This window comes from Triturus cristatus, chromosome 2_1 (assembly GCF_964204655.1).
Source record: "Triturus cristatus chromosome 2_1, aTriCri1.1, whole genome shotgun sequence".
Lineage (NCBI taxonomy): Eukaryota > Metazoa > Chordata > Amphibia > Caudata > Salamandridae > Triturus > Triturus cristatus.
The window spans coordinates 177,569,359-177,596,939 of record NC_140581.1 but is presented as its reverse complement, the minus strand read 5'-3'; the positions used below and the strand labels follow the sequence as shown (position 1 = coordinate 177,596,939).

At 42.4% G+C, this 27,581-nt stretch overlaps 1 protein-coding gene across 2 annotated transcripts in view; it reads right to left on the bottom strand.

Annotated features, from left to right (window-relative positions):
- KATNAL2 (katanin catalytic subunit A1 like 2) overlaps positions 1 to 27,581 on the bottom strand; it is a 296,166-nt gene that overhangs the window by 214,370 nt on the left and 54,215 nt on the right. For both annotated transcript variants that reach the window (XM_085629413.1, XM_085629423.1), the window contains exon 2: positions 12,722 to 12,792. In XM_085629413.1, coding sequence (XP_085485539.1) covers positions 12,722 to 12,792 — 71 coding nt within the window. The remainder of the gene's footprint in view (positions 1 to 12,721; positions 12,793 to 27,581) is intronic.

Here is a 27,581-nt window from a genome sequence, read left to right as displayed (position 1 = left end):
AAGTGTGAAAAACAGCATGAACGGCGCAAATGAAGAGGAGATACAAGGATCAACAAACAAGATAATTATATACAGTGAAGTACAAAAAATTATTATTTGGGACGTTTTTGTTGACCACAGGGAGGCCTTAGTTCTAGGCTGTGTAGTCGACGGCGTTTCAACCTGGATGATTTCAGGTCATCATCAGGACAGAGGTCATAGATTAAAGAGTAATGCTTCTGAGGTAAAACATGCAGGACACGAGTAATTAAGGTTGTTGAGGGTATGTGATTCAAGATTCGGGATCCAAGAGGAACAGAACGAGGGATGGTCGTCCGACCTAAGCGCAAGGAGAACCGGTGGGGTACAAGGGCGGCTGCTTGTTAAGGTAGTCGTGTTCTTAATCGAAAGATGGTGGGGCCAGTGTCGAGCAGGATGGGGGAAGACCTAGGTCTTCCCCCGACAGCTCTGCGGTTTTGTTCCCAGCCTTGGATTCATTCCCTCGTCGTGGACCAGTCAGATTGGACTTTCTAAATAATATTGGCCATCCTGCTCGACATGGTTCCTACCTTCAATTAAGAATTAGACTATTCTTACAAGATTCACTCCCTTGTCGTGGAACAGTCGTTTTGGACTTTCTAAATAAAATTTGCCATCCTGCTCGACACTGGCCCCACCATCTTTCGATTAAGAACACGACTACCTTAACAAGCAGCCGCCCTTGTACCCCACCGGTTCTCCTTGCGCTTAGGTCGGACGACCATCCCTCGTTCTGTTCCTCTTGGATCCCGAATCTTGAATCACATACCCTCAACAACCTTAATTACTCGTGTCCTGCATGTTTTACCTCAGAAGCATTACTCTTTAATCTATGACCTCTGTCCTGATGATGACCTGAAATCATCCAGGTCGAAACGCCGTCGACTACACAGCCTAGAACTAAGGCCTCCCTGTGGTCAACAAAAACGTCCCAAATAATAATTTTTTGTACTTCACTGTATATAATTATCTTGTTTGTTGATCCTTGTATCTCCTCTTCATTTGCGCCGTTCATGCTGTTTTTCACACTTCTGTATCAGTGCGTCGCTCACTATTCACCAGCACGTTCAGTTTTGTACGTTGTGTGCTTAGGTCATTTTACAATTGAATGTATTGTAGTGCTTCTTTAACTACTTGAACCATTGTATAAATACCTTTTCCTTACTCTACTTATACTGTGGTCTCCCTTCTTGCCCCTTGGTTCTTATGTGATTTATTTCACTTTGTTAAAATTGGTTCCCCCTTCAAAATAATCCCCAGTTGAGACATTGTTTTTTGTTATACATTGCGCCCGGTCTCTCCTGGGTTAACGGGTTATACTCCTGTGTATTGTTACAATACTATAGTTAGCTACATCTACCCTAGTACCCACCCGTTTTACTGAGGTAAACCAAGTCGTCATTTTGGAAAAAGCTTTTCATTAAAGTTCAACTTTACTCAAGAGCGAGCTCATGTATACCTTCACCTCAATGTTTTATGCAAGGTTAGAGAACTGTGTATCTGGGATCTCTAACCCTTTCGAGCCATAGAACGGGACATGTCCATGGTGAGGTGGAGGGTGGGGGGGGGGGGGGATGCCACCTGGAGCGTGATCTTTTCCCAGGGGAAACGTTCCTCACGTTTCAGGACGCACTGGACACTTTCCAGGTGGGGAACGGGCAGTTCCAGCACTATGCCAAGTGGGACGGTGGGGGAAATTTAGAAAACGTATAGACACCTTGTCACTCTTTTTTTAAAGGGCACTTGGGAGGATGCCACTAAGCATCCATACCATAGTACTGAAGCATGGGAGGGAGATCTGGGTGAACCATTTGAGGATCAAGATTGGAACCTTGCGTGCGGCTTGGTGCAGAAAGTATCCCGTAATCATAGACTCAAATTGCGGCATTTCAATTACTTGCATCGTACCTACATAACCCCGTAGGGCTGCATGGGATAGATCCTACTAAGACATGAGATGGGTTTCTTGCGGGAAGGATGATACAGGTTTCATTCACCTGGCCTGGCACAGTGCCGAAGTTCTAAATTTCTGGAGGGAGGTGATTCCCAGAGTTGGGGAAGCCACAGGCATTGAAATTCCCTGGATGCTTGCGGCATGACTGTTGGGGAAAATAAAGAAACCTAGAGGACGTAAAATGTCTTACAAATGTCTGCAATTTACGCTACTTCTAGCGAAGCACAGAGCTGCTGTGGGTTGGATGGAGAGCAGGGTGCCAAGTATAGGTTTATGGGTGCATGATGTTTAGGAAAGGGGAACTGCTGAGGAACATCACATACGCATTGCCCGCACTGATGAGAAAGCCCCCGGGCCGTGGCAGCCTGGAGACAACTTTAATACAAGTGGGACTATGGATTCGGACTCTGGTTAGGAATGGAGTGTGTACTCATCAAGACAGAAGTATTGAAGCTATTGATAGGATCACCTGGTGTGGACTACTCTAATGTATAGGATATTCTTGCTTGCAGGAGGATTGGTGCACAGAACATTATTACTTCCTGAGCAGTATGGGGGCGAGGGATAGCGGGTTGGAGGGTGACTGGCCTGCAGAGTTGATTTGCACTGAATGCTATGTTGTACTGCTTTGTTGAAAATCCTACAAATAAATATTTAAAAAATATATACATTTTATGCAAGGTTATCAACAGCTCTCTGCTTCCAACCAAATCACTGGCCAAAACTATATTGCATTTATGACTTAATTAGATCACCCGCCTAAATGTTTATACGGCTGATTATCAAAATAAATACCTACAGATCATCTAAAGTCTATGGTTTGGTTACTCTCAGCAGCTGCGAGAAGAGGCTCATTAAATGCAGCCAAAAGTATTTACTTCAAGCCTTGAGTAAGGCACTTCCCTGTCTGTATGTAATATAAATAGGTTTCATTTCGGAAATGGGAGTAGTTTTTACCTAAATAAACCTATTTATTTCTTGCTTTGCTCTCATAGGATCCTGCCTGATCCATCTGAAGTTTAGGACGCAGTCAAATGTTGGGATGTTTGAAATCCAGTCTAATGCTTCTGTAGTCAAGGCATACTTTTTAGGAGTTGAACGAGTAAACAATTAAACTAAGTCCCACATCCTAATGCTTTGTCACCTGGTAACATGATAAACCAAAACCCTTGGTTATGGAGCGCAAATAATTTGGCTCCCTTACAACAAATGCATACACTGGACCACTTTCAATGTGTGTGTACAAGGGAATGGACAAGTTAAGTACATTTGGCAGATTTTAGTTAATACCAAATATTGTATTTCTATCATTTCAAGGTTATTATTGTTACAGGATAGTTGGGTTCAGCATTGATGTTACTTATGTGGCACAAAGTGCTCAAACGTCCAATTTTTTACAGATTGGAGCTTATTGGAAAGAGAGCGAGACAGAGAGAGAGAGAGAGGTGTGTGTGTGTGTGGCGTGAGTGTGCGTGCATGCATGTGTGTGCTAAGGTTTGTTAGGAAAAGCGCGAGTGGAGAGTGCCACATTGTCACGTACCTTCATCTGAAACATTGGGTCTGATTAGGATGCCGGTCGGACTCTTGTCCGACCGGCACCATGGTGGAAACAGGACCGCCAGACTAGAAGTAATCGGTCCCGCTACCCGCATTACGATGCGACCACCTTCACGGAGGTCGCAATGTGTATATTTTGTATTGTCGCGTGTGCTCCAGGCTGCAGCACACTCCACAATACAAAATATACACATTTGAAACATCCCTGCACCATGTGGCAGGCACCATGTTGTGCCTGCCACATGGTGCAGGGATGTTTAGGAGGGCACCCAGGACCCATAGCGGAGGGCGGGGGGAGAAGAGGGACCTGCTAGGGGCTCCCAAAGTCACTTTCTGCCTGCCTTTTTATGGCGAGTGAACCACCATGAAAGAGCAGGTGGAAAGGGACATCCTAATCTCTACGGCAGTGATCTTTGATCCTGTCGGATGCGGCGGTCTTTCCCCACGATAGCCGTGCTCCGATTGCCTGCATCTTAATGTGGCGGTCGGACCAATGGGTGTAGATGACGATGGGACTGCAACTAACAGCCTTACGGTGGCGGCCCCACCGCCATCATAATCAGGCCCATTGTTATTGGCCTTTACATAGTCATAATGAGTGGGCTTCAGCCCCAAATGTTGTCCTTTGTTTACACTATCCAAAAAAGCATGTCATCACATTCTAATGCCATCATTGGTTGGTGAGCTTGCTTTCATAGATGCTTGCATCTACTTAGGTGGGAGGGATCAAAGTTGAGTCAACTGGCAACCTGTGGAGACTCGTGTTAACGATGAGCAGTCTGATGGTATCAGTTTTACTACAAGATACATGGAAAGATGTAAATGTCCATGTACCCTGTATAAAGTCTGTAAATGCAGGTTTATAAGTTGTTTCTGCAGCACGACTCAAAGACCATAGGCAGGAATGGTTCAATGTTTGTCAGTGAGAGATCTTACTATTCCCTCTCACTGTTGCCTGGTGCTAAACTATAAAGACCAAGTCAACCATACGGACAAGTTGAAAGGCTGCTGGTCAAAAGAGCAGTGCATTGGTAATGGATGATGATCACAAGCATGATAGAAACCTGTTGAGGAGAACGAGTATCCAGAAGATAATGGCAAGGAAGCCTGCGGCTGCAGGTGCAGCAGCATACAAACATCTTTAAAAGTAAGACTGATTTAAACATTGTGGGGCATCCAAGTGCCTTCGTCCTGATGCAGTCCGTCAGACAATTGTGTGTGTTCCACCATTTGGCAGCTGTACTCTGTGTTTGGTAAGATCTAATTCTAGAAAGGATCTACAGATAAACACTGGAATATAGATACGTATTGAGCCCAGATGTTCTAGGAGGTTAAGAGAGATGGTAAGGAATCCGTCCTTGGTTTTGACAGAATTTGCTCAAGGTGGAGGTAGGCTCCCAGTACCAAAACTGGGTCAGATGGGCAAGGGTACGATTTTAATCATTTTGGTTGATTTGGGGCATGAGACTGCAGTTCAAGATCAGCTGCTGTGAAGCAGGTTCAGAGGTGGGATCAGAAGGCAACATATTGATTGTTTTCCAGATCCGGTCATAGGCAGTTCTTGGCCCGTTCCAGATCTTGTATTATCTTATCTCTGGGTAAATGATTTAGGCTCTGGTCCAGAGAACAGAAGTGTGGACTTTCAGTACAGATATCACATAGGCCTCATTTTTGCATTCAGATTCCCTATGGAAACCTATTAACTCAATGTTGAAGGGATGAAAAAACTGAATAATGGATCTGGTTCTTCATCTCTAACATGTTAGACAAGGTATGTGGATTTAGTCCAATAAAATCAGGTAGTAATACATGCATACAATTCAGCTGTGTGCTTCACACAGTGTGGATAGGTGTGTACCAGTACTCTGAATGGGTTCTGATATATGGAATTCTACAAAGTCATACTACTCAAAATGTTAAAGTTATCACTGGCAAATTCACCTGCACTGAACAAATGGTTGTATGCACCTTTCCTAATTGTATATTAATTTTATAGCCTGCATACTTTTAGTTGAACTTTCTTTTCTACAGTTTTAAATGAGGTTTTGGCCTCTGTACTATGCCACAATGCCTTCAGTTTAGGATGCTTATTGGGAAGATTTTAAATAAAATAAATCTTAATTTATTAATATTAAATAGTTTCATTCTTGTAACAAATCAGGTTGATCAATCATTCTCAGACAAGCAAGTCGACTACATATCAAAAGAATGTTCCAGAAAACCGCTGATAATACCTACACATCCCCGCGGACACCACAGGGGACTCATAACTACAGGCAGGCACGAGCTATTCCTACACTCTAACTCAGATCACTGATCTTAGATCCTTTGGAAGAACACGGGCTGTTTTAACAGTGCTTTGTGTTCCAGTTCAAGTAGGACCTGGCCGGGCAGTTCGGACTGAACTCTTCCTATTGGAGTAGGGTCAAGGCTAATTTGCATATTGCAGAATCCAAAATGAAGAGGCATGATGTGCAAAATAACGATAGACTGGGATGTGGCCAGAGTAATTACCAGCGTCTGAGAATAATTCAAGCATTGCATCCATCACTTTTTGTATAATGCAGAGGTTCAGGCAACTGACACAAATGTATGACAAAAACATTTGGTTAGAGGCTGGAATTCATGAGGTCCGCAACTTGTATTTGAGTGGGGTGTAGGATTCCTTTGTGAGTCTGCGGGGTGACTTTGGAATTATGGCAGGACAATTTAACGCACACAATGCTTTAGTATGTGTTTCAAAATAAACTTGGGCTTCAGAGGATGATGAGTACCCTGAATCTGACTTATGGCTTTATTTAGAGTTTGGCGTATGGGTTACCCCATCACAAACACAGCGGATATCCTGTCTCCCTGGTTACAAATGCATTACATCCTATGGCACTTGTGAATATGGCGAAATCTTACCTCTCATCTCATCAGTATTGCAACACCTCGAGTGAGAATTAAATGAAGGGAAAAAATGGTGGTTCCCCAGGCATTCAAAATGTCCCTTTTTTCTTGAGGTCAGATGTATCTACTACAGGCTTCTCCAACAAGTCGCTCGTGAGCTACGAGTAGCTCTCCAACTATCTGGATGTAGCTCTCCTGTTTGCATCCCAGCCTACTAAATGTAAACCTTTTGCTTGTTTGAATTAATATGCATGTACCAAAACTGTTTATTTAAGACAAATATGTGTGTATTTTCAGACCTCATAACCTGATGATTGAGAAAAATGGCTGAATTTCAAAATATATTTAATGCTGATTTTTCAGTGATAATTCAAGTGGGGAGATTTTTACTAATATTATTACTTTTGTGCCAGGGGCACACCAGCACTGTGGTTGGTATGTATTACCTATGTAGATGCATTCAAAATTGACAAAGCCTTTTTTACATTACTGCTGGCAACTATACCTGATGTGCGGAGGTGATCACTGCTAGTAATGTTGCATATGGTGACCACTAATGGGATCTTGTCTGATGTAATCACTGTTACAACACTAATATTATTAGAAGCTCACAATGATTTTAATTGAATATAAGTAGTTCTTATTACACAAAAGGTTGGAGATCTCTGATCTATTACAAATAGGCTTTTCCATCCCATTTCTGCCCGGGTGAGCAAGGACCGGTCATGCTTTTTTGGGATTATTGAGTCCATGTTATCGTTTGTAATGTGTTAGTATTTCGTTCGTTTGGCAGTCTTCACAAGAATCTTTTCCTCTCAATTCTGTAATAGATGTTACCTTACCAGCATTCAATGCTATCCCTCGATTAGCTTCTTTATCAGAGATAGTTTACGATTTATATAGTTCTGCTTGGATTCAACCTGAGATCCACCCTCTCCCCTGCACTGCTTACGCCAACTGTCAGTGACTAATAACCTCCCTACATTTACTTCCCAGTCAAAAAAAATAAATAACAAAACCTATTTATGAGCAACATGCTCAAGAAGTCTTCTAACATTTTCAACACTTTGGGGTTCATTACGATGGCGGTCGGATATCGTTGCAGTAGTGGGACCGGCCACCTATGAGGCGGCCTACCCACCTACCGCATTACGATGCGACCGCCAAAGCAGCGGTCATAGGCCCTATCCCGAACATTGCGGCAGGGATGCAGCCAGCAGCCCCCGCCTCAATGTACAGAAAAAGGCACTTTCGTATCCCTGCACTAAGTGGCAGGCACCATGCCGTGCCTGCCACATGGTACAGGGATATGTAGGGAGGCACCATAGGTGCCCCCCAGTGCCCTTGCCCCAGGCTCAGAGATGAAGGGGGGCCCGCTACGGGCCCCCAAATCCCTTTCCGCCATTCATTTTGCTGCAGATTGTCTGCCGAAAAATGAACTGAGAAAAGGGATATCATAATCCCTACGGCGGTACCTGCAACGCAATGTTGGACAATGTTTTGGTTCCGACAGGCGGTCGGAAAAGGACCGCCTGTCGGAACCGTGGCGGGCGGTCTTTACAACCTCCAGGCTTAACCAACGATTCCCCCCACCATCGTAATTTGGTGGGGGGGAAACAGCAGCACAATGGCGGAGGGCCTGCCACGGACAGTCTGTCGGTGGCGGGCCTTCCGCCATTCTAATCAGGCGCATTGTGCTTAACACTAGACGTCACCATAGGTCGCAGCCATTGACTTTGGTGTGTACACCAACGGTTGTCACCGCCATTATGATTGATGTAGTGTATCATATCTGTGTTCTCCAAACTAGTTATAAAAAGTAAGTTGCTATAGAACATTGTTATCAGTAAGGAAATACATCATATTTACATCAGATCAGCTCGGCACTCCTGTATTAGGGTGTTACATTCCTGTTCCCTCTCTCCCCATCTGGACTTCTGAGCATACAAATTAATAGTAGTATCTTATTTCATACAGTGGATCATTTTGTACTATCTTAGCTCCGAAGCATCTCTCTTGACATGATTTGGGTATAAGAAGAAGCCATCTATATCATTTCAAAAGTCTGTCTCTTAGTGATGCAAAAAACTGTTAAAAGTCTGTAATCTAACAATGGTGTAGAAGTTGCTACAGTTTCATCTGAGGTGAGATGGGGGACTTCAAGGCGCTACTCTTGAGGAAAGTCATTGCAGCCTGATGGCTCATGAAGACAAATAATTTATCATTGTGCTTTATTTTCACCTTGACAGGGTTTGGCATCACATATTCCATGCCACTTTGTTGGACTCTCTTTTAAACAAGTGTAAAGACCCTCCTCGTTTCATAAACAGCTATTGTGAAGCTTGGGAAACACGAGATGGAAACCCCCCTTCATTTTGCACATCTCTCCTTTCATTTGACATCTTTAGTTAAAGACGAGTGCAATAATGGATCTTTGCTGAGCAACTTGTGGAGATCTTGTGGCTAAAGAGTGATTTGCCTGATCCATGATGAATAGTGGAGAGAATCTTGACCTGTCAAACACATCTAAACTTCACTTTCAAAGTATGGCTCCCTTTTTCCAGTGTTCACTCAGGAATACCCATAGTTCACATATTATTACATCTTGAACTTGCCTCAAAGTCTTTATTCTTGTCCTGGATGAAATCCATCACCTTGGAGTATTTTCAATGTCTGAAATGCGTCTTTCAGCATATCCAGCCACTCTGCATGGTTGTCATGTTTTTCATATGGTCGATACATGGTGTCAATCTTGCCATCTATTGTGTGCCATATTTTTTGCATGTTTAATAAGCAGGCCTTTTCACCTGCATCACCAGAGTTCATTCAAGCATCTTCAGCTCCTGACATTCTATACTCAACAGTTTTTTGCAATGGTCTGGAGGGAAAGACTAAATCAAAGGTGAGTTTTGCCTGTTTTTGGTTGTTTTTTTCCCTCTCTCCCCTGTTTTACAACCACTGCCCAATCAAAGCTAGAAATGTACTGCCCTGATCTCCTGTCATTTCTACCACAGCAGGAGCAGTTATGACGATTAACACGCACTCATTAGGGCATCTTTGTCTGTCCTATCTGGGTATATGTTATCTGGTTTTACTTTAATCACATTAGGTTTAGCATTGCATTAGTAAGTGATTTTAGTACAGAGTTTTAGGTACTTGTACGGTGAGTGACTATCTGTTTTTCATGCCTTTAGTCTAATATCTGATGCTATGTTGTCACAGCAGGCTGAGTATCTTAGATTTAATGAAGAGGTTGAGAGAGAGCTGGGAGATCATATTGGGCATATTTTAAAACTGACTTACCTTCTCATTTTCTTTTTCCAGTGCTCACAAGCTCAGGTACTGGTGAGCAGCAAAAACCACCCACCGGGCAAAGCTCCTCAACCTGATGTTCCTCTGTCACTATAAATGTCCAAGTGGGCTTGTAGTAGCTCTCCTCACAGCACCTCCAGCCTCACAGGCACCATCTCCTCCCTTATTGTAGCGGCTCAGGCCCTGGCCTCCACAACAGCACTCACGGGATCAGCGGTGGAGCCAGACCTTCTTCCTCAGCAGTAGCAGGCTGGTGGACTTTGATGACATGTTCTTGTCTTGCGTTAAACTTCTGAGGCAATCCCCTGTCATGCAGTGACCACACACGCTGCTCCGTCACTCACTTTATTGCACCAAGCAGCCCTAACGCAATTCCCTTTTCTATCTCTAAAACTATTACACTACTGTTGTGAACACTACAAGTACTACTAGGATTGCATTTAGTTCTTACACTGTTGATACCATTCCCTGATGTGTGTGAATTGGTGGAAAAATTAAAACTGAGAAACCACATTGGAGGAAACCTAATTAAGGAAAATCAAATTTTGAGGTAAGACAATTTTAAGAAAATACAAATAAATTGGGTGGAATTTAGAACAAGTGACAGTTTTTGGGGTTTAAGAATGGGTAATGGTTAGGAGTGATCAGGGGTTTTTAGAGTTCATGGGTGGTGAGGGTTTTGTTTTAGGTATCAGGGTTGAGTGGAGTTTAGGCATTGTAAGGGTTTTTTAGGGTTCTGATGAGTGGCGTTTAGGGGTCTAAAGTGTTTTTAGGGTTCAGGAATGGCTGGAGTGTATGGGGTGTTGAAGGGTTTTAGGGTTCATGGATGGGCAGAGTTTAGGGCTGGTAAGGGTTTTTAAGGTTCAGGGATGGGTAGCAGTTAGGGGTGGTAAAGAGATTTTCAGGTTCAAGATTAGTTGAACCTTAGAGTGGTGAGGGGTTTTAAGGATTCTAGGATAGGTAGAGTTTAGATGCAGAAAGGGTTTTTAGGGTTCAGGCATGGGTACAGTTTAGGGTTGGTGAGGGGCATTTAGGGGTCATGGATGGGTGGAGTTAAGGTGTGGCGAGGGGTTTTAAGGGGTCAGGGCTGGGTGGGGTTTAAGCATACAAAGGGGTTTTGGGGGTTCAAGAATTGGTGAAATTTAGGGGTAGTGAGGGGTTTTAGGGTTCAGGGATAGGTGAAGTGTAGGGATAGAAATGGATTTTAGGGTTCAAGGATTATGGTGGTCATGGATGGGTGTAGTTTAGGTGTAGTGTATTTTGTTGGTTTCTGTGATGGGTGGAGTTTAGGTGTAGAAAGGGCTTTTAGGGTTCAGGGATGGTCCTAGTTTGGGTGTGGTGAGGAGCTTTTGGGGGGCAGAGATTGACGGTGTTCAGGGGTTATGAGGGTCCAGGGATGGATGGCGTTTAGGGGTACTGAGGGGTCAGTAAACTAAAAGCCTCAAAGTAATTGTTTGACCGTGTAAAAGATATAACTCTGAAATAATGTCTCCTGAAGTAAAACACTAAAATAAATACCTCTGACAAAACAGTTTCTGAAATATGATCTGCAACCGTTGTATTCACACCTTTAAAATTCGTAAGCTTGCAAACGTCAATTTCGAACAAAAAGACTTTCTATTAATTGGTTTCTATGAAAAGCTAAATGCCATTCATTCAGAAACTTTCCAATAAACGGTTTCGTTGAAATAGTTTCTCAGTAAGGGTATTCCATTGACTCACAAACAACCACTATTCTTAGCTCTGCTGCTGCTTATTTCACTGCTATTTATACTCTAAAATTATTATTCACACAACCTTCCTTCCTACCATCAATAATACTGCTTGTACACTGGTACTACTATTACTCTTATTACCTCTACTTATTCTACCACTGATACCAGCAATACTACAACTACTTTTGCTTGTTTTTCTACTACTAGCAGTAGTTATTATACCATTGCTAGCTGTAGTACTAGAATTGGTAGTCCCACTAATAGTAGTGCCAACAGTAGCGCAAGTGGTAGTGTTAGCAGTGCATGTATTAATAGTTCTAGTATGAACGGTACCTCAACCAATAGCAGCACAAACAGTAGTAGTCCTGACAGTGGTGGTAGTAGTAGTAATTGTATAAAACGAAGTACCAGAAATAAGGAGCACTGGTTGGATATGTTTGTCGTAGCACCGCTAGAGATGTACCCATAGTACTGGTACCAGTGACTTTAATAGAAGCAATCAAGAACAGCACCGGTAGTGTTCAGGGTACTCCTACATACAGCAGTGGCAGCACTAGCAGAACTGGCAGTGTGGTAAAAAATAAAAACTGCTAGTAGCACCAGTAGCTGAAGTAATAATAAATATTATTGGGGCTACTAGTACTTGTACCAGTAGTAACAGTAGCATCAGTAGTACTTATAGTAAATTAAGAATATCAGGGGAAGGAGGAGAGCATCATTTGTACCATTCGTAGGTAGCAGAGGCAGTCACGAATGGTCAATAGTACTATAATCATCCTGGTTACCAGAACAGCCAAGAGAGTATGTTGGAAGGGATTTCAAAGGGTTTGTTTATGGGTGGGAGGATGTGACTTGGAGGGTGCATACATCTTTAGAGGAGCGAGGGGTAGGATTGCCCCCAACTGGGACGAGCAGCAGGATACACGGAGTGAATGTGTTAGTAAAACTAAAAGATAATGTAACATTGTTTATCACCGGTATATTTCCGGTTCTACTCTGATGTCACCTCCGGTAGCCGGTAAATCAAGGTCACACAATAGAGGATATCTAATGCTTATCAAAATTTAAAAAATAAGATGGATGGAAAGATGGCTTGAAAAATAATTCTAGCAGATGCTAAACATTCATAGTAAATAAAGAACAATATATTTACTTTTTGTAAACTAATTTAGGCTGCCAAGAGTATGGATGAATTTGGAAAAGTCATGCAACAGCAGCATTTCAAAAGTCGAAAGGTTCCCCCAACAGACATACACGTCAGAATGCCACTTACCCTTCTTGCATCAAATAATGTACAATAAGAATGAGGAGATTCTTACGACGCGCTTCCGTGCGCATTTCTTCCTGAAAAATAATATACGTTTTGTTTAGTGGGATAGAGAGTAGATCAAGATGAATGCAGCCAGTGACACGGCATAGGGGCCCCTGTAAATACTACTCAAAGCCGGCATCTGGGACAGTGTCACTCACTTAGCATCACTTCCAAACATCTGAAATACAACTACAAAGGATCTCATTTATAATTCAGTGGATTTAAAAAAACACAGATTTACCGATTACAGGTCATTGCCCGCAGGTGCAGGCAATAATGGTTGTTAATGACCCTTTTCTGTAAATATGGACCCTCGCCGCAAGATACAGCTCATAATGGAAGAGGGGTAATTTACCCCCTTATTGGCCCTAGCTCATGGCAACACGCCTATTAACACCCATAGCCTTCCACCACATAACAGGGAAGGGGCAACTCAGCAGCAAGAGTGATGTGTTACTCGAGCTCTCGTTTCACAGCTACATTCTGTGTTGGTTCCACCACTTGCTTTAATGAGGAAAGTACCTTGATCAACCAAAGTGAAGTGGAGAAAAACAGAGAAACAGCTGTGTGTGTTTAGTTTCTTATTCAGCTTTGTAGCATTCAGCTAAGGTGGTAGGGAAGAGATAATATTTTTTATGTCAAATGCACACCTGTGCCCATGCTGTCCAATAGGCGCACTGTCCCCATTTAAAAAGGTGTCCTGGGCGGAAACATGGACAGTGCGCCCTATGTGTAATAAAGCCCCTAAGGCTTTATCATGATGTAATTTTCTCTGCACTGCTGAAATAACGCAAAACAGGTCTGTGCACTTCTTTCTGAGTACATGCTCACTCTTGAGCATGTACGTTAACTTGAAATATCTCAAACTTAATGCATTTTTTGCGGACAACAGCGCTCAGAAACACAGTGTGGCAGCTGGCATGTAAGGAGGATGGTAGGGCGGGGGAACAAAAATAAAAAATAGGTAAACAAAAAATATCATTCCACTGAGCTTCCTGATGCGACAACCTCCTCGCTCTGGCCTTCTCTCCAGGAATGCAGGCAGACTCCAGAAACCTGTGGTAACCAAGCCTGGCGCTGCAATCATGCTGCCCCCCTATTATGGACTCCTGAATGGTGGCCGGCCGATCTTGGTGCTCCCCCTGCCCCAAAATCCCTTGTTAAGAACTTAGGCATTCGCCTGGATCAGGCCCTTACTGAAGGAGCACGCTGCTCAGACAGCTGGCTCCTGTTTCCATACGCTGGGCTTATTACGCCGAGTCTTTCCCTTGCTCCCCGATTCAATGTGGAAGACCCTGACTCAGGCACTTATATTAAGCCGTCTGGACTACTGCAATGGCCTGCTGGTCTCTGCTAATGAGTCCTCGGTTAGCAGACTGCAGGTAGTCCAGAACACTGCGGCACCATTGGTCCTCAACGCCCCTTCCAGGACTGCCTCCCGCCCTCTTCTTTGTCAGCTTCACTGGCTTCCAATACGCGACCGGGTTAAGTTCAAAGTTTGTTGCATCATCCATAAGGCTTTATTCAACCTCGGCCCCGCCTATCTTTCCCGAGAAATTGACACCTTACCTGCCTTCTAGGTCCCTTCGCTCGGGATCTAAGTCTCTTCTTGTGGTTCCCCGAGTCGAGGAAGCCAGACTGGGTGGAAAGGCTCTTTCCCACCTCGGTCCCCTCTATTGGAATAAGCTCCTTCTACATCTGAGACAATGCCCGACCACCTACAATTCAGAAAGCAGCTCAAGACTACTCTCTTCGGTCTCTGATTATGCTGTAGAAGCTCTGCTTTCCTGTTGCCCGTCCGAAGCGCAGAGATACCCCTTTGGGGGTCGATTCAAGCGCTATATAAATAAATAAATGGAGAGCACGGGACCCACTCAGGGTGACAAATGCAAAAAGAACAACTGATGGACAGAATGCAGAACAATGTCATACATTCACCCCAGTACAGAGATCTGGGCCGAAATCTATCTTTTTTTGCTCACCATGCCATTCCAGTTTAGACCCATCCATATGAATATCAGTCTTGACCCTGTTCCCCATGGAAACAGTCCAGCCCGAACTTTCAGGACAGGTCCTCCTAGCAGCACCAGCAGCAGCAGAAAGCCAGCCCCCATCCTGAAGCTCGGCTCAGGAAAAAAATGGCAATAAATTAACTTTATTACCATTTTCTTTTTTCATCTCTGGGGACAATTGTTTAGTGGGGCGATGCTCCTCTGCCTTAACAGAGGAGCCGCCCATGGGCAGTAATTGCCTCAATGCGTTTCCATGTTCTGCTATCCGCAAAACATGCATTAACTCAAAGATATTTCGAGGTGATATTTGTGCTTGATGTATGCCATTAAGATCCAAAAAAACTCAGAAAACAGCTATGAAAAAAAAGGGGCTGCCCTTTTATAAACCACCTGGAATCGGGATCAATTAACACATAAGGAGAACACTGATCCCATGCGGTAAAAGCAATGGTTAACTCAAAGCAACAAAAATGGCAACAAATACATACACCAAAAATTGTTCAGGAGCAAAAGCAAATTGCACAGAAAAGAAAAAAGCACTCTCGTTGCAGTTAAATAAAGTAATTTCCTGCTTCATCAAAATTCTCGGTTCTCATAGGTGCTCACAAGGTGAAAAATAAGGGAACTTTACAGTGAGTATGAAAACCTAACAATATAGCCACATGAGTTGATTCAAAGTAACAGTGTCAATACAGCGTATAATGAATCACTGGGCTATTAGATCCCGATAAAGCTCCAATTGCTGTATATGTGGACGGCGTTTCGACCATTGGTAATAATGGGTCATCATTATGAATGTAGGTTTTTAGATAAGCAATGGACAATGACATATGAAAACTCATCACAGCTGAGTGAAGTTCACAAATTCATCAATATAATAGGGCTCACAGTGGGCTACAGTAGAAGTCAATCTGAAATATATGACATGAACTCCAGGAGAAAGTTTGGAGGTACGCAAAAGATTTTCACTGTGCAGGCGGAACCCCACCTGCACTTGAAAGGAGGCATAGCGATCCCTCTGCAAGAACATGCATTGAGTGACTGCACCTACCTGCAGGGGGATTTCTGGGGGTGTACATTAGACCCCTTTTTGCCTCTCCCGAGGGCTGCCCTCAGGAGCAGCCATGATTGTGCACCACAAGGAGTGCGCATCCTGACGGCCTCTTGAACTCTGTACCGGTGACCATATTACGGCCCAGGCACAGAGGCAAAATGTTTCACTCATTCGCACACCCAATGTAAATAGGGGAAAGCCCTTTCAGGTTTGCCCAGGACTTGTATGTAGGGCAGGGTTATCTGTATTACAGAAGGGGTCGTACAAGTGTCTGCTGCCCCTTCGGTACCCTGAAGGTGCAGACAATGTTCGCAAACTGTTGTAATAAAGGCCCAGGAGGGAGATCTAGATGTTTATTACCTGCAATGGAATGTTCAATTTACCCCTCACTTCGCTGATGGGATAAATAAACTTATAGTTCGTGAACGTCAATCAAACAAAACAATAAAGGAGTAGAGGCAAGTCTTAATCCACAGGCACAGGGCACCCCAGGGCATCAGATGGCCATTTAACTGATGGGCTGTCAAGCTAACAATGTTACATTCAAGGTGCTAACATACCACAATAACTGCTACTTTGTATGCATTTATTTCACTTCTATTCTTAACACTATGACAACCCGATAAATTTAGTTTCAATATTGGAGAGTAGCTTACTTTCCGAAGAGTAGTAGGCATCCGATACGAAACAAAAATAAAGCATCTGGTGTACAGGCTTCATAAAAAATGTACTTTCCACATGATTTCTTTTAATTGTCTTGAGAAAAGAAAGAAGAATTAACTTTTGCATCGACAGCCTGACTTTCAGGAAGGAATTCTGGAATCCAATGAGCACGTGTTTCAGCACATTAAGTTCTTGCTTTAGATATTTGGTGTGATCTCAAGGACACGATTTGAATCCCAGGCAGATCAATTTGACTTTGCATCATTCTGGAACTGATAAACGGAGTAAGTACCAATAACATGGGCAACTGGCCCATAAGTTATTTACAATGCTTAGAAACCTTAAATCTGCAGTATGAAGCGCCTTATATAAAAAATAAGTTAATAAAGGACCTATTCAAAAAGGTGAATTTGCTAGTGAGTAAATCTACACATGTAACTTTACTTTTACATTTTGATGTACATGTACTACCAAGAGAAGACTTAGACATCAAACACAAGGAGATGATGGACGGAGAGCTGAAACTTTTCAGACACTCACCCCCAGTCACAGATCTGAGTTTAATCCATCATTATTCTTTAGCTCACTCCACTCCACCACCACAGGTCAGACATGGCCATATGCAAATCAGTCTTGACCCTGTGCCTCATTGGAACAGTCCAGCCCGAATTGCCAAGCCAGGTCTTCCCTGAACCTGAATCAAGCATCCTGGGACCGGTTTCTGGGTAACACCCTTCATCAGCCAGGCTAGCTTGAATCCAGCAAGGATCCCACGTCTGGGCATACCCTGCCAACTTAGGGCGAACAAAGCAAACACACGGAGATGATGGACGGAGCGCTGAAACTTTTCAGACACACACCCCCAGTTACAGATCACTTACACGTCCCCACCCCCTAAAACCGGGGGTGGAGCCAAATAAATTACAACAGTCAAAAAGGACTCTAAACAGTAATAGCTCAGACCTGGTGTAAGTCCAGCACCACACACTGCCATCAAGCACCAAACATTGCCAACCACAGGTAATGTAACTCCCTGCCTAGAAAATAATGGAGGTAGGGACTTAAAATAGAACCCTGTAACAAATATATATATATATATATATATATATATATATATATATATTATATCCACAATTACCGAATCATCAGCATCCCAATCGCTTGGAGACATATACGGAAACTGACTCCAGTTTTCCTTCATGCAATATTTTTTTTATTTAGCTAGTTCAGTGCAAATCCGCCATGACGCGTTTCAGCCCCTAGAGGCCTTGATCACATGACGTACTGGTGTTTCCTTCCTTTTTTAAAGTGACAGTGCTTACAACAAAAACTGAAAACATACTACCCGTCCATTCTCATACAACATTTAGCTTGCTGTTAAATACAAATATTGTTATTATAATAACGGTTTCAAATACCCATTAGCACAAGAACATAATGCGTCGCACTCCATATGGTCTAGTTTGAAGTACAATAAAGGTTAGAACCCCATTTAAATTATTCGTTAAAAACTTTGAACAGAAACTACTAACGCCTTTCCCAAGTGACTGGGGGTGAGTGTTTGATTTGCTCAAACGCTCCCAGGATGCTTGTTTCCGGTCCAGGGAAGACATGGCTTGGCAGTTCGGGCTGGACTGTTCCCATGAGGCACAGGGTCAGACTGATTTGCATATGGCCATGTCTGAACTGGGGTGGTGGAGTGAGCTAAAGAATGATGATGGATTAAACCCAGATCAGTTGATTGGGGGTGGGTGTTTGATTTGCTCAAACGCTCCGTCCATCATCCCCTTTGGTATCGCTTTGTTCGCCCTAAGTTGGCAGGGTATGCTCAGACGTGGGTCCCTTGCTCACTTTGCCACTGGATTAAAGATAGCCTGGCTGAAGAGGGTTATGAACCCGAAACCGGTCCCAGGATGCTTGTTTCCGGTCCAGGGAAGACATGGCTTAGCAGTTCGGGCTGGACTGTTCCCATGAGGCACAGGGTCAGACTGATTTGCATATGGCCATGTCTGAACTGGGGTGGTGGAGTGAGCTAAAGAATGATGATCGATTAAACCCAGATCAGTTGACTGGGGGTGAGTGTTTGATTTGCTCAAACGCTCCGTCCATCATCCCCTTTGGTATCCCAAGTTAAACAAACGAAAAATACTCCTTTGCATTTAAATTTCATTGAAAAACAGATTAATGTAGTTAAAACTGCTCCAAACATCATTTTTACTGTGCAAATAGTGCAAAAAGAGACATCACCTAATGGTCATATCTATACTTGTGCAAAATAGCGCAAATTCAATGTGCAAAAAACGCAAATACTCAGTGCAAATTCTTGTCACATTTGAACTGGATAACCTTTACTGGGTTTTCTAAATTACAGTATAAATACTTTTTGTGCAAATGACGCGTTCCTATGTGCGAATTAAGCAATTTAAAATTATATGCTGCTGCTGTATACCATCGATAAGTGCCTAGTGCAAAACCCCATTCAAGTGTATAATTGTTATACCACCTCCTGGTACCCAATTATGTATAATTAAAAACTGTTTTGGAAACAAATCCCGGGGTGGAGTAACTACATGGACGACATAATAATGTTTCAATAAGACAAATTATTCCACTTGTATCTATAAAAACTTTATCGATTGTGAGATTGTTACACACCAATCAATGTCTAAATGCTTCCAGAAAAACTTATTAGAGATCAGCGTAAATATCTGACCCTAGTAGATGTTATTCAGAGCAAGTCAACCACTTGTCAATATTGCATGGCCTGTCCTTGAATGGAGAGATATATTAGGTGTTATTAATCCCATAACTACAGGCCTTGCATGACTGACATTTGACAAAACCTTTCCGGTTTGATAACCAATTGCTTTTAGATTTCATTTCCGGGCTATTGTTAACTACCAGATCCCTGGTGCTTGGAGCCCTTCTATAAGTGATAATAGGTGAGCTAGGTATACGGTCACCTAAAATGGGGTCGCTCTGAATTAGGTTCCAGCTCTTCTTTAGTATTCTATAAAGACTGTCCTTCGGTCAGTTATAAGTGAGAATGAGCCTCGGGCTATTATTAGTTGTGTTGCAAGTCTCTGTGTTGGCAATTGCTCGCGGGCCTTTATTAGCAGATCTGGGGCCAGATGTAGGTGGCTAAATACCGGTCGGTAACGCCGAAATTCGGTAAATTTCAGCGTTACCGACCGGTATTTAGCCATTCCTAATGTAGGTAAGAAATCAGTAAATAAGGAATCGGTAAATACCGATTCCTTATTGCTCTTGCATTTAAGGAAATCGGTAATACCGATTCCTTAGATGCAATGTAGGAAGCACATTAAAGAGTGCTTTTGAGCCTTAAGAAATCGGTAATTACCACCAACTTCAAGTTGGTGGTAATGACCAATTTCCTTTACAAAATCACTTTTTTGTTTTTTGTTAAGTGCCATGTGGCACACATTCATGCCCTTATGGCATGTATGTGTGCCACATGTGCACACATGCACATTTCAGGGGTGCAACAGGGTGTCCTTTTGACACCCTGGCACCCTTGAAAGTGCTCCCGCTATTAGCGATTCGGCAATACCGAATCGTTAATAGTGAATGTCTTCACATTCATTCCTATGGGCCTCCAAGCCCATAGAAATGAATGGGTAGGTATTCCTTATTACCCAATATCAATTTCCGATTCGGTAATAAGGAATATTAAGGATTCAGTATTTTTTACCGAATCTTTACCTACATAGGAAATACCGATTTCTTAATAGCGAATCGGTAAAATTCGCTATTAAGAAATCGGTATTTCAGATTTACCTACATCTGGCCCCTGAGCTGTTTCAAGATCTCGCTGCGGGAGATAATTCTAGTGCGTTTTATGGCATCATCTATGATGTGATCAGCATAACCCCTTTCACAAAATCTTTTCTTACACTGTTGTTGGGCCATCTCTAAGTCTTCATCCCTGCTGCAAATTCATCGAATGCGCAGCATTTCCCCATAGGGGATGCTGCATGTGGTATGCTTCGGATGAAAACTTGATGAGTGGAGTATTGTATTGCCGGCGGTTGTCTTACGATGTTATCTGGTTTCCAACTTACCGCTTGCAATAAATACCTCCACATCCAAAAATGTGATGGACTGATCACTAATGTCATGAGTGAAATGTAAGTTAGGATTATTAACATTCAGTTTGGAAATGAATTCCTCCGCACTGGATTCGTCCCCACGCCAAATCACAAAAAGGTCATCAATAAACCTGACCCATTTCACTATATTGTTGTTAAAATTCTCTGCAAAATCAGTAGGTAAAATCATTTGCTCCCACCATCCCATGTGTAAGCAGGCGTAGCTAGGGGAAAAGCTAGCTCCCATAGCTATGCCTCTGATGGTACACAGTCTGGTCAAACATAAAATAGTTGTTATAACAAGCAAAATCTTATTAAATCAATAAGCATCTTATTATGTGTATAAAACTACATGGGTCTTTTTCCCAGGAAGTAGCTCAAAGCTCGAATACCATCGTCATGTCTAATTGAGGTATATAAATTGGATACATCTAATGCAATAACCAAAAAGATACTGCACCATTCAAACTCATGAACTTGTTTTAAAAAGTCTGTTGTATCCTGTACAAACGATGGGCGATTTCTCACATGTTCCTGTAATAAAAGAGTCTATATACACTGATACATTTTCCAACAGGCCCTGCTTGGACGAAATTATGGGTCTGCCTGGTGGGCAAAGAAAGTCTTTATGTACCTTCGGTAACAAATACATGATTGGCAAAACCGGATATTCATTTTTTTTAAATTTGAATTCATCTTGATTTATAAGACCCCTGCTCTTCCATGCTAGTAACTTGGTGAATAAATCATTTTGTACTGCCTTAGTTGTTTGCTGGTTGCTTTTTCTGTAACAATCACGATCTGATAGTTGTCGGAGAGCCTCTTCCTGATATTTCTTAAGTGGCCAGATCACTACATTGCCCCCCTTGTCCGAACCACGCACAACTATGTTGTCATTGTCCCGTCATTTCTTTATTAGTTTATTAGTATTTCCACTGATGACGCTTCCTATGTACCTTAGTTTCAGCTTGCATCCTAAGGTTCAATTTCTTAATGTCTGATGTTACAATATCATGAAATATGTCACAGTCCTTTGGCATTACAGGGACGAATTTTGATTTTGGTTTAAATGCTGTAGTAGGAATAGCATTAATTACCACTGCTTCAATATCCATAGTTGTTTGGGTAGGATTCAGCTCATTCATCCCTTGGTCATGCTCTAAATGATGTAAGTTGACCAGAGTGTTGACGTCTGAGGCTGCTAGATTGTTATAATCATTCTGGGGAGCAGATACTATCTTTTCAGTTCTCTTAGTCATGCCATGATGATATTTCTGCAGCTTGTGCTTCCTGATGTACATATAGATGTCATCTCGAGTTTGCGGCTAATCAAAATTATTTTCTGGACAAAAGGACAGTCCTAAGGAAAGCAGTTGCTGTTCAGCTTTATCCAATACCATTTATGAAAGGTTGATAATGGCATTGTTGTTGTTGTTGTCTGGGGGTTCTTGTGCTAATTGCGTCTCCACCCCCTGTTGTTCGCTTTTGTTTTTGCACCTGCTTCTCCTTCTTTCTTTTCGCTTGTTGTTTCTGCTATTTTTGTGTTGAGATTGGGCTTTGTGTTTCTTGGACGTAACGTTTGATGTCTTTCCTCACGTAAAAAACCCACCTCCTCAACCAGAGTGTGCTTTCGTACCTTCACTTTACTCGAAATGCCCTCTGATTCAGACTTAGTCTCCACAGATGAGCTTAAGTCAGATATTGAGGATGCTGTTGTTAACGCACTACTGGGTCCTGCCATTGCGCCTCCTTCCTTTAGCACATTATTTCTTTTATAATTTGATTTAGCTGCATCGTATTTGCGTGCGAACGTGAATATCTGGCCTTGGTTGTAATCGTTTTTATGACGTTGAAACTTGAAGACTTTGCGTTTCTTTATTACATCTTCATCCTTTTTAAGGCGCACAATCATGTCATCTCTGAACTTGGTACTTGCTTCACTGCCGTCTATGGATCGAATTGTTACATTGGGTTGGTCAATTTCGTTTTGCAAATCCTTTCTGTCGATTTCAGCGTAGTCAATGAGGATCTTCATTAACCTCTTTGAAAATTCCAAATTGCATTCACCCCAGTCCCGAAGCATATTCGGGTTGGGGTTGTCATAGCTCGGAGCAAGCATTATTTTCAAACCGCGGTGGACCCTACCCACTTCCACCACTTAGCTTGCTCCGAGCGCATATGTTTTTCGAGTTTTCTGTATAGTTCTCTTAGGTTAGGAGTGCCACTACAATCGCTGAAAGTCGCCGTATCAGCGGGTGTTTGTGCGCTCGCTACCTCCACAAACATTTCGTCCGCAGCTTCCCCTCTCCCCCGGAGTACATCGGCGGCCATACTGAGCGCTTTAATAATAGTATTGATGCGAGCAACAATGAAACAGTGCTGCTGCTCGCCTCGCACACCACTCACCAGACACTGATGGGCAACTCGTACCTTGTGTGTCCGCACTGGATTCCCTCGTCCTCCGACCTGGGTCCCACTGCTCACCACCGCTTGTAGTCGTTGCTACCGCCGTCAGGGGGTTGTGTGGCTATTCCTTTTCGGAGACTTCTCACTTCTGGAGTTTCACCGGTATCGGCTTTCCGCCACATAGCCCTGCTAGAGAGGGGGTCTGTTACGTCCGAGAAAGCCGTCTCGGACAAACATCCACAATTACCGAATCATCAGCATCCCAATCGCTTGGAGACAGATAAGGAAACGGACTCCAGTTTTCTTTTGTGCAATATTTGTTTATTTAGCAAGTTCAGTGCAAATCCGCCATGACGCGTTTCAGCCCCTAGAGGCCTTGATCACATGACGTGCTGGTATTTCCTTCCTTATTTAAAGTGACAGTGCTTACAACAAACACTGAAAACAGACTGCCCATCCATTCTCATACAACATGAGGTATAAGAGACCACAGTTAAATTAAATCCATAAAGCCCATATTTGACGAGGTTCCTATACAACAGGTAGTGGAAAAAGTTTTAAAAAGTGTCAAAGACAAAAGTCTTATCTTAATGAAGTGTAGACCCAAAATAAGGAAGAAAAGGGTAGGGAACCCATATCAGAAATAGCCATCCCTGGATACCGGGGGTCCCTTCCTTCCTTCGATAAAAAAGAAGACAATATATTTTAGAAATTATTCAAATTCACCTAAATTTCTATTATACAACACATGTTCATAATATTAGAGAAATTATTAAAAATAACTACAAATTCAGTTATGGATAATATTGAATACAGAGAGGACTATTATTTACAAGACAGATATGATCTCAATCTTCATGTAGATGGGTGCTCAGTTTCTCGTCCAAATTATGACCCCCTGGGTATTTAGTCTCGAGCTCTAATATCCATTTGGATTCCTGTTTGCGCAATTTAAGCACTCTATTTCCTCCTCTAGAACTATTGTGTACTTGTTCTATAATGAAATATCTAAGTAAGGAGCTGTTAGAAAGGTGGAATTCTTGGAAATGTCGCGCTATGAGGTAATGGAAATCTTTTTTATTTACGGCGCATAGATGTTCTTGTATCCTTTTTTTTGCCATAAATGTAGTACTGCCTACATATCTGAGCTTACATGGGCATTCTAGGGCGTATATAATGAATGGAGTACTACATGTAAGGAATTGCTTGATACGTCTAGATCTGTCTTTTCCGGGCATAGTGAACTCTTGTACCATGTGACTATTATGGCATGCCCTGCAATGTCCACAGGGAAAGAAACCTTTAAGATTATGTTCTCCTCTAGATGGTGTTTGTGTAATATCATTACGTACAAGTAAATCTCTAAGGCTTCGACTTTTTCTGTATGTAATACTGGGTCTTTTTTTCATGCTTTGTCCAATGATAGGATCACTGGTCAAAATATCCCATTTGTCGACTAGGATTTTTTGTACCTGCTGGGAGCTATCATTAAAGGTCATGATGACTCTTTTTATGATGGGACACTTAAAAACAAATCTGTTCAATATACAATGGTATCGATATTAACACGGTCAACCACTTTGGTATATAAATTTCACGAATGCTTTGTTCTTTAGAATTACCACTATTAGGTATATACACCTGTATTATGATGATATCAACTTATAACAGGGGTGTGGAATTTAATAAAATATCTACTTGTCCATGGGGCAGGTTGCTTCAAAAATCTACGTGTCCTGTAACAAAATCCACTTGTCCCTTTTATGCCATGTAGTGCAGTGCCAAATTATGGCAGCAATCCCATTATATAAGAGCTCTGATGTAGCCTCTCTGATCATGCCAGGGCTGATACCATAGTAGTGTTGGAATACTTGCAATCCCATTATGTTGCCACGTTTCCGCAGATCTACATACTGGGGCTGAAGGTAGTGGTAAGCAATAGCTCCAAGGTTAGAATGCCCTTTTGAGTCTGTGCACACCAACTAACTTGCATGTTTTAAGGATGTTCAACAACTGTTCTCTAATCTTTTCCCATACTGAGAAATGTTGGAAATTTACTCCTGACAATGGCAGACATAAACCTTCTTCCAGAGTTGGGAAAAAAGTGGTTGGGGGGAAAGGGGACTTGCAAACACTCAGATGGGCGCATGAGCAATTCTACACATGCATATTTGCCATGGGTGCACTTTTGAGACTTTCTTTAATAATTGGGCTCCTAATTTGGTCTGGCGTTGACCATGACCTTTTGTGTTTTATTAAAATTCTGTCTCTCTCTCTGTATCGGCTGGCTTCACTGTGAGTAACCGCATTCTGCTCTTTCACAAGGAGCATATTGGCACACAAAATTGTTTTGTTCAGTGACACTAACTACTGTGGCAGTGTGTGCTTTTTGAGACCAAAAACTATTTTTCCTTTTGCCAATGTTTTGTTATAATGGTGAGGGCCCAGCAGCTCCCACACCAATAAGGTTTTACAAAACCCATGCCAGAACAATTCACACATTGACAACATTAAAATGTTGACCACCAGTTTCAGACCTATTGGCTTTGCCAATGCTTCTTTATTTTTGTTTCACATAATCTTCTTGAAACTGGTTACACTGATTTTCCATTATGAATATTTTTAGGAAATATTAGCATGCATCAACACATGTTACTAAATGATGCTGCAAAGAAATGATACCGGAAATTTTACAGTCGTTTAGCAAAATATTTTTTTTCCTGCTTTCATTTTTTATGAACATTTTACTTTGAAAGCAAAGAATCATCAATCTTGCTTTCAAGCTTGAAATGCCCTCTGATTCAGACTTAGTCTCCACAGATGAGCTTAAGTCAGATATTGAGGATGCTGTTGTTAACGCACTACTGGGTCCTGCCATTGCGCCTCCTTCCTTTAGCACATTATTTCTTTTATAATTTGATTTAGCTGCATCGTATTTGCGTGCGAACGTGAATATCTGGCCTTGGTTGTAATCGTTTTTATCACGTTGAAACTTGAAGACTTTGCGTTTCTTTATTACATCTTCATCCTTTTTAAGGCGCACAATCATGTCATCTCTGAACTTGGTACTTGCTTCACTGCCGTCTATGGATCGAATTGTTACATTGGGTTGGTCAATTTCGTTTTGCAAATCCTTTCTGTCGATTTCAGCGTAGTCAATGAGGATCTTCATTAACCTCTTTGAAAATTCCAAATTGCATTCACCCCAGTCCCGAAGCATATTCGGGTTGGGGTTGTCATAGCTCGGAGCAAGCATTATTTTCAAACCGCGGTGGACCCTACCCACTTCCACCACTTAGCTTGCTCCGAGCGCATATGTTTTTCGAGTTTTCTGTATAGTTCTCTTAGGTTAGGAGTGCCACTACAATCGCTGAAAGTCGCCGTATCAGCGGGTGTTTGTGCGCTCGCTACCTCCACAAACATTTCGTCCGCAGCTTCCCCTCTCCCCCGGAGTACATCGGCGGCCATACTGAGCGCTTTAATAATAGTATTGATGCGAGCAACAATGAAACAGTGCTGCTGCTCGCCTCGCACACCACTCACCAGACACTGATGGGCAACTCGTACCTTGTGTGTCCGCACTGGATTCCCTCGTCCTCCGACCTGGGTCCCACTGCTCACCACCGCTTGTAGTCGTTGCTACCGCCGTCAGGGGGTTGTGTGGCTATTCCTTTTCGGAGACTTCTCACTTCTGGAGTTTCACCGGTATCGGCTTTCCGCCACATAGCCCTGCTAGAGAGGGGGTCTGTTACGTCCGAGAAAGCCGTCTCGGACAAACATCCACAATTACCGAATCATCAGCATCCCAATCGCTTGGAGACAGATAAGGAAACGGACTCCAGTTTTCTTTTGTGCAATATTTGTTTATTTAGCAAGTTCAGTGCAAATCCGCCATGACGCGTTTCAGCCCCTAGAGGCCTTGATCACATGACGTGCTGGTATTTCCTTCCTTATTTAAAGTGACAGTGCTTACAACAAACACTGAAAACAGACTGCCCATCCATTCTCATACAACATGAGGTATAAGAGACCACAGTTAAATTAAATCCATAAAGCCCATATTTGACGAGGTTCCTATACAACAGGTAGTGGAAAAAGTTTTAAAAAGTGTCAAAGACAAAAGTCTTATCTTAATGAAGTGTAGACCCAAAATAAGGAAGAAAAGGGTAGGGAACCCATATCAGAAATAGCCATCCCTGGATACCGGGGGTCCCTTCCTTCCTTCGATAAAAAAGAAGACAATATATTTTAGAAATTATTCAAATTCACCTAAATTTCTATTATACAACACATGTTCATAATATTAGAGAAATTATTAAAAATAACTACAAATTCAGTTATGGATAATATTGAATACAGAGAGGACTATTATTTACAAGACAGATATGATCTCAATCTTCATGTAGATGGGTGCTCAGTTTCTCGTCCAAATTATGACCCCCTGGGTATTTAGTCTCGAGCTCTAATATCCATTTGGATTCCTGTTTGCGCAATTTAAGCACTCTATTTCCTCCTCTAGAACTATTGTGTACTTGTTCTATAATGAAATATCTAAGTAAGGAGCTGTTAGAAAGGTG